Here is a 13,021-nt window from a genome sequence, read left to right on the forward strand (position 1 = left end):
CCACATATTAAAATTCCTTGGACTTTAGTAACTATTAAATCAAACACTTCACGATAGAAATTCCACTCTGAACTTGGAGGGGCATAGACATTCAAAAAACTTACTAACCTTCCCTCTATTTTACCTGTTATCAGTACAAATCTTCCTTCCTTATCTCTCATTTCTGAAATATGTTCATAGTTCAGTTTTTTAGATATGAGTATGGCCACTCCTCTTTTTCGTACTGATTTATAGGATGCAAAATATACCTCTTTAAAGCCCATTTTGATTAACTTAAGATGTTCAACATCATTTAAATGAGTTTCCTGTAAAAACACTACCTCCGCTCTTGCCTTCTTTAGTTTGGAGAAAATCTTTCCTCTCTTAACAGGATTGAGTACGCCGTTGACATTAAAAGAAACAATTTTCATGGAATAGTAGTGGCAAAGTGTATCTTAACATACAGCATCCCCTTTGATAGAACTAACGTAAACTGAAACAAATTAACAAAACCAAAAACTAAATTCTTAATTAACCATAGATAAGAAACAAAGTGAACTTCCATAATTGAAGTCGTTACCTCGACTTCTGACGAGCCATCACTAGTAGGCTGCAAGGGAAAGCCCCTCTTCATAGACTTGTAGAAGGGGCCCTTGTAGATAGCAGATTCGATTAAAGTCATTTGAGCTAATACTGCATGTCCCGAATATTCAAAACTGCGCTAAATTGACTAGGTTGTAAAAAAGTAAAAAAATAAATAAAATTCTCAAAATGCCGGCTCCCCATCTCTCTTTCCTCTTGATAAGCTATAAAAAAGCCGGGAATCCTGACCGGGCAGAGATTATCGAGATTAGGAACTCGCGTCTTTTCTTCGGAAAGTCTGCAACTTCTCCCTGAATGTTGGGCCTCTCCTCTGTTGAAGATCGCGGATACCCTTGCTTCGGCCGCCTCTCTGCCAGGTCATCCGTTGGATCTGTTCCATCAGGGTGCCCGGTTGACTGATAGGCTGCACTGGAAGTCCTCGCTTTGCCATATCTTGCGTTGCTTCCTCCACTGTGTTATATGTTTTCGTTCCATCCTCATACATCACCATCAAACGAGCGGGAAACAGAGTTCTAAATTTTACTCCACTGTCCTTCAGAACTTTGCGTATCTCTGCGTACTCTCTACGCATCTGGAGTACTTGAGGAGCGTAATCGTTGTCAAGGTTAATCTGCTTTCCCTGCCAGGAAAATCCTCTCATTTGCCATGCCTGACGAACGATCTGTTCTTTCATTGTAAAACTTAGGAATTTAACCACAATTGATCGCGGTTGTGCGTCTGCTGGCGGCTGCTTTCCGAGCGATCTGTGGGCTCGTTCAATCTGAAACGGTGCGTCCTCTGGTAAATTTAAGTTTTCTCTCAGGAGTTTTTCCAGAAACACAGTCATTGTCGGAGAATCCTTTTCGGCACCTTCCGGCACGCCATATATTCTAACGTTATTACGTCTTGAACGACCCTCTATGTCCACGAGTTTCTCTTCCATTTTGCTGTGCATCTTCAGCATGGCAGTGAGTACCTCTTCCGCATTTTGAATCCTTTCTTCAGCCGTCACAATTCGGCCTTCCGCCTCTTCTAGTCTAGCATTGGTATTCGAAATTTCTGCTTTAATGTCCTCAAGCTGGGTTTTATTATCTCGACGAAAATCTCTTAACTCCCTAAGAATGAGGCTCAGGTCGACGGTCTCTGCGGCGGGTATCACTGGGTCTTCCTCGTGGCTGCTTATCTGTGTGCTGGGAGGTGAGGGCGCGGGGTTGTCGTCGTATATCTCTGTAGATTTTGATACTTTCTTCGTTTTACACCTAGTTTCCATCTTACTCCCTTTGTATTCTTACGTTATATATTACTTAAATCGTGATTTAAAGAGTATAGGGAGCTTTCTAGACTATTTTATTCGGGAGCACCAGCTCTATGCTGCCATCTTGACGATGTCCAACCCGGAAGTCCCAGTATTAAATATTTCTTGATGAGCAAATCAGCAAATTAGAATGATTTCTGAAGCACCATCTGACAGTGAAGACTGGAGTAATGATGCTGAAAATTCAGTTTTGCATCACAGGAATACATTCTATTTTAAAATACACTCAAATATAAATTAGTTATTTTAATTGTAATTTGTTAAACTGTTTGTTTCTTCTTCTTCTTAAACATAAAAAAAAATCTTTGGGATCCCAAACTTTTGAAATGTAGTGATAAGGAACTGAATCCCTATAAGTCATGAACCTCATAAGATGACTTAACCAGACAAAAATGTATCAACTGTGGCTATAAAGAGAGAGAAAGGCTTGAATTATAATTATTGAAAGCGTTACTAGCACTGCCAGATGTTTGCTTCACCGCTGAGGACCCTGACATTAACGCCTACAGGTGAAAAGCCAAGCAGCCAGAAATAGTTTTATTAACAGAAGCACGTTTAAACATGAAGCTCTATTTCCTTTAAATTATAAGTACAGATTAACCCTGTAATGACTGACAACTTTTCAGACATCCAGTCCCTGTTTAACCATGTGATCAATCCACCTTTTGAGGTGGTCATATATATCGTAAACAGTCATGCATATGCATGCAATCAAAGACACCATCAAATGATGATACAAAACATCATGTTTAAACAGATCTGAAGAGACATTCATACAAAACCTACAAATTTTTTTGCCTTGAAGTTCCAGTAAGCAAGCAAAAAGTGACTGTGACACGGACAAAAAGTGCTCAGGTAGTGGAGGGAAAGATCTTCAGAGGAGCCAGACTCACACAAGAGATTAATGGAGACTCAAGCACACCAGCGTCCTATGATGATGACCAGCATCTAAAAGAAAACACATGCTGGTCTTTTCTGCAGGGTTACAACTGACAGACTCTCATAAAAGGCCTTGAGAGGCTGCTAATAAGGACCTGAAGCTGCCACAGCAATAATCCCAGCAGACAGAGCACTAGGGTCTCACTTCAGATAAAGGCACATTTTCCCACTGTAACACTGCACGTATAGTAGAATGCTGCATGCTGGGAAACAAAAACACCATGGTAAAAACTGATGCTAGATCATAGTCAGTGCCCTAAATGGATGGTTATCCAAAATAAATATGGGCTTCTTTATGTTATTAAATGGATACAGCAATTTAAATGTAAATATATTTTTTTATAAAAGTTAATATAGTCCCAAAACAAGGTCTCTAACACATTAAACAAGGTCATACTCATGACACAAGGACTGATAAACAGGTTCACTAAAACTCGTCTTGAGAGCGTAAAAATAGTGGATAGTTTTTAAAAAGGATGTCCTTGGTAGAAAACAGGAAGCGACAAGCATATCCGTCTTTCCTCAGACTAGATTTCTGATGACAGTTTAACAAGTGTATCTTATTTATTTATAGAAGAAACCTCAGTCTGTGACCTGCCAAATTTCCATAATTCTGCTTTGTTTTATTCTTGTGTGACCAAAGATAATTTTAGCAACCAACTGACTGTTATGCATTACCAACCAGTCAAAACTGTGTCTCTTTTCTCTGTAAGTCGCTTTGGATAAAAGCGTCTGCTAAATGAATAAATGTAAATGTTCCAATTGGATGCTGAGTGGTTGGAAAGGAGACTAATAGATATTTCCACAGCTCAATTTAATACACTGACAGCAGACAAAGCTCCATATGGTGACTATCGTATCACCACCACAGTCTAAACAAAGGTTTAAAAAAAAAAGGAAAGATTAACACTCACGTACTCTTCAAAAAACAGGTGACTTCCTGTATTATCCGGGCCAAATGGACCCGTATTGGATTTAATGTAATTCCGCAAAAATTATGATATGAAAAAAAAAAGTACAACCAATTAACTTTTAAAATCAATACTTTTTACTCATTACAAAGAATGAATATCTGAATCTATGATTTACACAAATGTTTTTACTTCTATTTTGGACCGTCCATCCCCCACACCAGTGGGGTGTTTGTGATTACACATTGTTTAATGATAATATCTTGGTCTAACCCTAAAGTAATCTTGATAAACTATATATAATTTCAAAGATTTAGACTCTGGTTTTCCTACTTGGTCACTGTTTTTCAAATGACTGAATAAATAGCGATAGATTCCCTATTTGTGATATGGTGGCAAACACACTTTTTTCTATACTTATGTTTTTATGTATTTTAGAGATTGAATTCAAATTGAACAAATCTAGTTGCTGCCCAAACTATTTCTAAAGAATGTCTACTCCATACTTTGAAAATGATGGAAATATATGGTTCAGAACATTTAAACAATAAATGGAAATCAAGAGTCCCTGTATATCAACTAGTGGAAAAGGTTTGGTACTGCACCCACAAAATCTTACTTAAAAGTTAATTACTTGAGATATCAACCTAAAAATTGGCACAAAACTTGTTCAGATGATTGGCTTTGATATTCTTGAAGATTTGGAGGTAAACGTTTTGTAAGAATATCTAAAATAAAGATTTATATTTTACATTTTCAGAAATTTAACTTTTATCATTTGGTTCAAAAATTTACTTTCATAAAAAAAAAAATTCTTCAAACAAAAACTGCTATAATAATCTGTGATTTTTCATTTGAAAAAAGATACCTAATTTAAGCGCTCCAAATGTTTAAAGATTTGTAACAATTTCAGCTGGAAGAGTCATTTTTATGTCTATGCTCAAAAGGTGGGACTTACAGTTAAAAGGCTAAACAGTTTTATATATATAAGTCGTTTGTTGTTATTTTGTGTCTGTACAGTTGCTTTTGAATGGCTGCCTATCCTGGTCAAATTGACCCATGATCATCACAAATGTAAAAAAAATTCACATCAGCTTGTTGAAACAAACTGTGTATGCATGTTCATTACCATAAATGAGAACAAGTCACAAAATTTGAATAATAAAACATGGGTTAAATAGCATTTCAACTTTTTTTCTGCATTGAAATAAGTGGGGCAACGCACCTTATAGCTTCATAGTATAGTAAAGAAACTAAAATAACAAAAAATCTAACCAATAAATGTTATTATTTTGGATCTGTAGAGTTGCCTTAGCTTAGTTAAAAGAGGCGGGTCAAATGACCCAGGAACAGCACGAACGTGACCATTTTTTTCTCATGTCAAAACACGTCAGCATGTTGAAACCCTAAATGTAATTATCAATGAAGATTCGGGAGGAGCGCGTCAGATACTTAGCCTAATCATCACAGGTGGACCACAATCAAGTAATCAATCCCACAGTATAAATATCGCTGACTTACCTCTATCCATTGACGGTTTATCAGCATGCTGGTTCGCCTCGTCAGTCACCTTATCACAGACCCAATTTTCGTAGCCAGTAGGGCCCGTACGCCGACACCGTGACCTATTCCGGTCGAGGCAACTCGGGTCCTCCCGGTCGGGCACCACAACCACGCCGCTCCTCCTCATCGGCCGGCAGGGCTCACCGATCCAACGCCAAAAAACTCCAGTTGAGCATCGGCCCGAGCCCTACCGACCGGGCGCCAACAACCACGTAGTTCACTAGCTGCAGCCGGTAGGGCCTACTCTCTCAACGCCCAAGTCGCTCCCTCCGGAGTACGTAGGCCCTTCCAGCCTGCCAACGAGATAACTTCTCAAAAACCAATCAGCCCCCGCCAGTACTCTGCTTTTTGGGGGGCATTCTTTAAACTGGCGGCTGTCCTCCTGTACATTTGCCTTTTTGGGGGGTACTCTAGCTTCGGGCAATTCCCGAGCTCGGAGCCCTTCCCCGGACAGCACGCCAAATACGCATACCATACCTCAGCTAATTATATGTAAGCGTGAACTAGTGAAATGTAATTATCAATGAAGATTCGGGAGGAGCGCGTCAGATACTTAGCCTAATCATCACAGGTGGACCACAATCAAGTAATCAATCCCACAGTATAAATATCGCTGACTTACCTCTATCCATTGACGGTTTATCAGCATCCCTCCTCCACCCCATCTCCTCACTTCAAGTTCACTTTACAATATACGGGGAAGGGGGGGTACTCTAGCTTCGGGCAATTCCCGAGCTCGGAGCCCTTCCCCGGACAGCACGCCAAATACGCATACCATACCTCAGCTAATTATATGTAAGCGTGAACTAGTGAAATTAGAAAAAAAAGTCACAAAACTTCAAGAAAAAAAGAAAAGAAAACTAAGTTAACTGATATTTCCGAAAGCTCAAAAATCATACTGAGTGTCAAATTGACCCGGAACAGTATATAAGGGTTAACTAATTGACTCAATTATTTGTTTTCCACCATGTGACTGTATTCAAACAGTATCACAAAATAAAGCGTGATCAAGCTCAACCTTAACTGGTCCCATGTGTGGAAACTTTTCCGCACATCCTGCATTTGGAAAAAACTAGTGAACACTGAGCCAGTCATATGAAAAAGGTATGCAAACAAAACAAAAGGAATGGGAAAAGTAAAATGAGAGATAAAGGGGGGGGGGGGGGGGGGGGCTGAAAGTTTAAACATCTAGAAACAAAACCTTTCTACACAGTAATCCCGAAATGTTTTAAAACACTTAAGCCAAACTTAAACATTAAGAAAGACAGCACAGTCTAAGCAAAATATGGATACCGTTCAAAAGACTGGGGTGAGGTTTGAGAGAAAATAATACTTTCCTTCAGCAAGAATGCTCAAATATGCCAGTAAAGACAGTCCAAGTCTGTTTTTTTCATTTGAACTTTCTATATAATGGTTTCTACAAAGATTCGAAGCAGCACAACTGTTTTTGACAGCTCTTTAGTCAAACAGAAAACAGTTATTTAAAACTGCTCAAACATTTGACAATATTACTGTCTTTTCTGTGCTTTTAATACAAAGAATGCATCCTTGGTGAGTATAGGAGACTTCTTTCAAAAACTTGTTTGGACAGCAGTGCATCACATTAATATATTTGATAGTATTTCAATGATAAATCAATTGATATACTGGTCAAAATGCATACAAAAATATTGTGACACTTTGTTGAAGCTAGTGGAACATGCTGAGAATTTATGTGTTTTGAACCACACCTGTGGTTCATCTGCGAGGACACCTGTGTGAACTTGAGGACAACGGACTTCACACATCCACTAAAAATCAGCAAAATGATCAAAAAGCCATTGAGAAGACATAATGACGTTAGAAAAAACTTGTCCAGGTATACAATTTTATTACATCATTACATTTGCGTGGCTTTGGTGTCTAAATATTTCTTGGGGACAATTAATGTTCTTGTAACCCAAACTGTGTGTGTGTGTGTGTGTGTGTGTGTGTGTGTGTGTATGTGTTGAGTGTTTTGAGAAAGGAGCAGTCTGGACACTCCAGAAAATGGTCATATCACACAAGTAACATGAGCTTGTGTGTTTCAAAGCCCAGCTCAACGTCTGTCCCCTTGGGTGAGAATTACCCTCAACTCTGACCCTGCACATGTTTGTAGAAACAACCCCCCATGTGTGGACGGCCATGTCTGGGGTTAGCATTACATCATCTGTTAGGTCTATCTGCACAAAATCTTGGACCATTCAGTTGTATTGCTATAAACCCAAACAACACCAGCTTAAATTTAAACTACAGATTTTGCATGCACTTCTTTTGAGGGTTTGCTTCTTTATACACACACAAACACACACAAACACACACAAACGTGTCTGTCTGAATACTCAGTTGTATAAATCTGAACGCATTTCCTTTGAGAGTGGAAGTCCCCTAAACTGAGCAAATTCACCATGTTGGCAGGTGAAGGTCTGCGGGGGTGAGTGTACAGTTACTAAGTGGTTTAAGCCCCTGAGGTTGAACATCATTTCACCAAATCCCATAGTGATCCAGACCCAGACAGAAGACTGATGCTGTAGCCTTTCACCCCAGCCATCACTCCCTACTCATCACCCCTGGCACTCAACCACGGTTAAAATCACCTTTCCTTCACTTCACAAGAGCAATAATGATAAAAATGCGTACAAATGATTTTACTCTAATAAAAAACATATCAGTCTTCCATAAGTGTATAAAACAAATGGTTTAAATATAGACCAATATTTTTTATGAAGTTGTAAATGAAACAAAGATTACTCGAGAAGATTTCACAAGAACATCTTTCTACTTTTCGACTTAATTTTGTTTAATTCAGTGCAAATGAACTGTAATTAATTGAGAAATTGACTATACATTTCTTGCATTTTAACACTAAATTTTCAGAGTACATATGAAAAGATGTTATAATAAAACAGATAAATCTGATAATATAATCAAATTAATTGAGATCTTAATATTAAATACATAGTTTTATTGTATAGTTTTTATATTATATAATTTAAGAAATATTAACAATCAATTAGTATTTTTTTATTGGCTATATAAATATTTGTATCCTTACTTTTGTTGTTGTTGCTAAAATAAATAGATATAGCCAAAATAATAAACAAATAAACATAAGTATGCTGTTTTATAAATGCAATTTAGCTACTTAAAAGCATGCATTACTGTAATTTTACTATAGTTAATAGATATTGGCCAATCCACACTGACTAACAGTCCTCTTTAATCATGCTAAAATTACTGTATTGGCGCCGCAGATGAGTACTTTAATAATACATTATGTTAGAAAAAGGCCAATGCAGAACTACAGTCAATAAATACATACAACCATTATGATATGCTGTAGAGCTCCTTATGCTTAATTCACATAGAACAAAAGCTAATCAATTAGACAGAAAAAGGCCTACACACTCATTCAGACAACAGCATTTTAGATCGTGATAAGTGAGTAGCTGTATCACTTACTGTGAATGTCGGGGGCACACAAGGCTGTGAAAGGACAAAGTATTGGGTGGCCAGGTTTATATATGCGTTACGGTAGGATGTGAGTTTCTGGTGACCCTGGACAAGCTTATAGAGCTCCAAACACATCAGCCCGGCGATCGCAGCTGTTGTTGTGGCGATTGCTGGAATGATGCGGCCAGCAATTAACTTGCTCTGCAGATGACAAAAGGGATATTATTTACATAAATGTGCACATCAGTACACGCTGTACACTGTTTGTGAATTACAAATGCATGCTCTTGGGTGCAAACTGGTCATGCAAACCATTACTGGAAAGTAGTACAAGCAAAAAATTGCATCTGGAATGGAACTCTATGGTCTAGTACTGTATAATCAAAAGGTCTTTCCTCAGGGTGTACTGTATATGTACAGGAACTGAGGACACAAACCCCCGGCGGGGAATGTTGATCACTTTAGAACTTATCTCACAAACAAAAGCACAACAGAGTTGTTTAAAAAAGACAATAGTCATTCACTTTGTGGCGGTCGGCGGTTGGTATATCATAGTTCTCTGCCCTCAGGTTGGATGTTGCGACTATGTAGTCCATGTGGAAATTACTGTCATCATCCTGGAACACAACAATAAAAAAAAGAGCATTTGGTAAAAACAACTGCATTATTACAAGCACTGACAAATAAGGAGGGGTTTGCACAGAACAGTCTTCCATTCAATCCTGGTTGTTTATGAATACATGTATCAGACTCACATTACTGGCCACTGTACTTTTTATTATACACTTATGCATTTTTCTATGCATAATTCTGTGATTACATCATCTGCCATTTTGCGTCATGTAAATTGTAAGTACATTGCACTTAAGATTTATTATACATTAATTTAATATTTAGTAGTATTTTAGGATGTTTAGATATGTTTAGTGGAAAACAAGACACAGATACAGATTTAAAATATATTTTTGTGCATTAATAGAACAGTCGGAAACAGGCAGCATCTTTTATTGTCGTCCTTTACTTCTTTTCAGCTATGGAAAACACCTTTTGATTGTCCATCAGCAGATCTTCACCTAACAACCATCTGTTTGTTCATTACCACAGGGCAAATACAACTGAAAAAAAAAACTGTTGTGTCTAAGGTTCAATGCTGATCGATATATTTAGTCTTGTACAAAAAAAACAAAAACAAGAATTTAAAAACAGGAACAAAATGTAGTCACATGTATGTTTGCGTATTTTGGTACAACAGGTACTAGACAAAGATGTCAAAGCGCATCATATTTAAACTTTGACAGCTTCCTATTTTATTTGAACGTAATTTTCCAGTGATACTGCACATGATGTCACAACAAACTGCAACTGCTCCAGATTCAACTAGTTTGCAAATCATATCATTATAAACTTAGTGATATTTTCAGAGATATGACCATTAAATACGATATAGGCCATTAAGCATAATTGCAACTTAAGAAGTTTGGTGTGATATGAGATCTTGAAGGGGTGCTGGGATACCCTGGTTTTGAGGTTTTGGCGCTCTTCTTATGCCCCAGGCACAGCAGCACTACAAACACTGTCAAGTACTGGGTGTGTTGGGGGCAACTGCGGGGGTGTTTGAGCGTAGTATATAATTTGGCAACCTGATGCCACCAGAATCCCCCAAACACACATTCCACTGGAAACACAAAACATTTGATCTGGCAAAGAATGCGTCATCGCTTAAACACACACTTGCACATGCATACGGATATATGATACAAATAGTGGGGCCCAAAAGTCTCAGACCACTGCAAAAATATAAATTTTTCTAGTTTAATAGAATTCTTGCATTAAAAATGATATTATCATTTTATATTGTCACTTGTGTTACTTGTGTGATGTGACCATATTATGATACTAACATATCATATTTATGTCTGAACTGTTTCTCTTTTCTTTATGATGGATGCACTTAATTGTGTTCTCCAGTATCATTTGAGATGTTCCTACAAGCATTCTTCATCATAACTAACTATACTTTTTTATGGTTCTTTTTTATTATTCTGTTTTCAAATGATCAGAATCTTAAATCATTGTTTATTTTGAGGTTTAAATAAAAGAAAATCCCAGATTTTCCATGTGGTTCCTAACTTGTGGACCCTGCAGTATATTTATATACAGAAACATTTGCCTAACTGTTGCCATATGAACCTTCCTAGAAAGATACCAGAATGCTTTCATCTTCAGGGAAAACAAGACTAAAGACAAAGAAATGATTGAAATGATAGTCCAGGTCAGACTTAAAGACTAAAGAGATTGTAAAAATAAAAGACAAACATGCAGAGAAACACACAGCCTGAGACTAATCCTCTTCCTAACAGAAAACACAACTGAGATGTTGTTCAGAGACTGCTGCCCATTCAGTCTCCATGTGTGTGTGTGGAAGCCCATGTGTCACGCAGTCACGACAAACGACAAAGCAATCACTGACTAAACCAGCATGCATCCAAAGTTTTCCATAAGACTTGTCTGTGCATTGGATGCTTTCTTTCTGTGAAGCATTTCACAGCAGTGAGGTTCTGTGAAGAACATCTGTCTCAACAGAAAAAGGATGACTGTTTTCTCTGGTCTGTAATGGATGGAGCTGGTTAAGGGTCGAGGAAAACTCCAGTCAGGTTGGCTGTTTTAGGGCCAATTTTGTGGTTGAATGAGACCTCCTACCTGAGAGTGGACGCCAACATGTCTGAAAGGCTCATTGCACATACCAAATGTGTGTATTTACTGGGGATGCCAAAGTTAACACTAACTTTTCAGACCAATTTTATGTTTACAGCTGCTAAAGGAATGATCGACACAAAAATGAAAATCATACCCATTTCATCCTCAAGTCCTTCCAAACCTATATTGTTTTCTTTAGTAAGTGTAAAGTCAAAAAAGAGGTTTTGCCGGGTGCTTCTTTCCTAAAAAATGCAATTTAATGTTTGGCAAAATATCAAAAACACATTTATTTTCCTCTGTAGTGAATGAATGTCATCAGAATGAGAGTTCAAACAGATGATAAAACATCACATGTGCTCACAACACACAGCAATCCATCAATTAACATCTTGTGAAGCAAAAAGCTGCATGTTTGCAAAAAACAAATGCAGCAAGATGTTTCCAACTTCTATCCATAATATATTTCTTCCTCCAGTAAAAATGTTGTCGCATTTGTATCAGGAGGGAAATATGAACAAATCAATCCTAAAGTCCTAAAGAGTTTTCACGCAAAAAACAATGCAAATCAGTTCTAAACAAATACAATTGTGGATTTTGATGTCAGAGAACAACAGGAGATGGACTTTTGCATTGGAGGAATCACTATTATGGATAATGTATTGATTTTTACTTCACAAGATGTTAATTGATGGACTGGAGTGGTGTGGATTACCCGTGGAGTATTGTGATGCGTTTATCAGTTGTTTGGACTGACGGCATCCATTCACTGCAGAGGATCCATTGGTAAGTGATAAAATGCAACAAATCTGTTCTGATAATGAAACAAACTCATCTATACTGTATCTTGGATAACCTGGGGGCGAGTACATTTTGGGTAATTTTTTTGATCAACTATTTCTTTAATACAAATAACTAAATAGTTTCATCAAGGCATCACAAAAAAATATGTATAGCAAAAACACTGTAAAAAAAAAATTGGCTTGACAAAGACATGGTACCTTCTCAAACTCCTGTGGATGCATCCGAAAGCTTTGGTCCTTCAGATGGAGTTTGGACAGCTTCTCCTTTAACATCTCCAGCTTGACTTTGTCTAAGAGATGCAGTGAGGGATATTAGCAGAGATATTTGATGTTTAACATTCTTTCCAGACTTAAATTTATTATGTATATTTATATTAAGCATAAAATTTCACCTTCTTCTTTTCTCTCCTCGTTTTCCTCTTTCATCTCCTGGTCGGTCACTGCTATCTTTACACTAGATTTAGGGGTGAACTCAGGCACTTTTACTCTTTGCAGAATGGTCTGAATTTCGCTACGATTTGTTGAGCCTGTAATCCCATAGATCTGCCCGTATAAATTGGCCGCTGCCACAATGAAGTCCATATGGGTGGTCTATAAAACAAGAAAACAGTAATAATTTCAAATCATAATACTTCTATTGTAGCTGGCAGAACAAAGGCAAAACTGTGAGTTTGTGTTTGATTTTGAGCTGAAATGTGGAAAACAAACACACATGCAGAGAAACAGAACTTTAGTGGTTAACAGGAAATGATGAAAGGAAAGTG

General features: G+C 37.6%; 1 protein-coding gene across 1 annotated transcript in view; it reads right to left on the minus strand.

Annotated features, from left to right (window-relative positions):
• Positions 1 to 13,021, minus strand: part of uba7 (ubiquitin-like modifier activating enzyme 7) — a 42,624-nt gene that overhangs the window by 19,703 nt on the left and 9,900 nt on the right. Inside the window, exons 19-22 of the mRNA XM_052558224.1 lie at positions 12,650 to 12,848; positions 12,456 to 12,547; positions 9,285 to 9,377; positions 8,770 to 8,961 (exon numbers count right to left, since the gene is read on the minus strand). Of these exons, the coding sequence (XP_052414184.1) occupies positions 8,770 to 8,961; positions 9,285 to 9,377; positions 12,456 to 12,547; positions 12,650 to 12,848 (576 nt within the window). The remainder of the gene's footprint in view (positions 1 to 8,769; positions 8,962 to 9,284; positions 9,378 to 12,455; positions 12,548 to 12,649; positions 12,849 to 13,021) is intronic.

This window comes from Carassius gibelio, chromosome B6, assembly GCF_023724105.1.
Source record: "Carassius gibelio isolate Cgi1373 ecotype wild population from Czech Republic chromosome B6, carGib1.2-hapl.c, whole genome shotgun sequence".
Taxonomy (NCBI): domain Eukaryota; kingdom Metazoa; phylum Chordata; class Actinopteri; order Cypriniformes; family Cyprinidae; genus Carassius; species Carassius gibelio.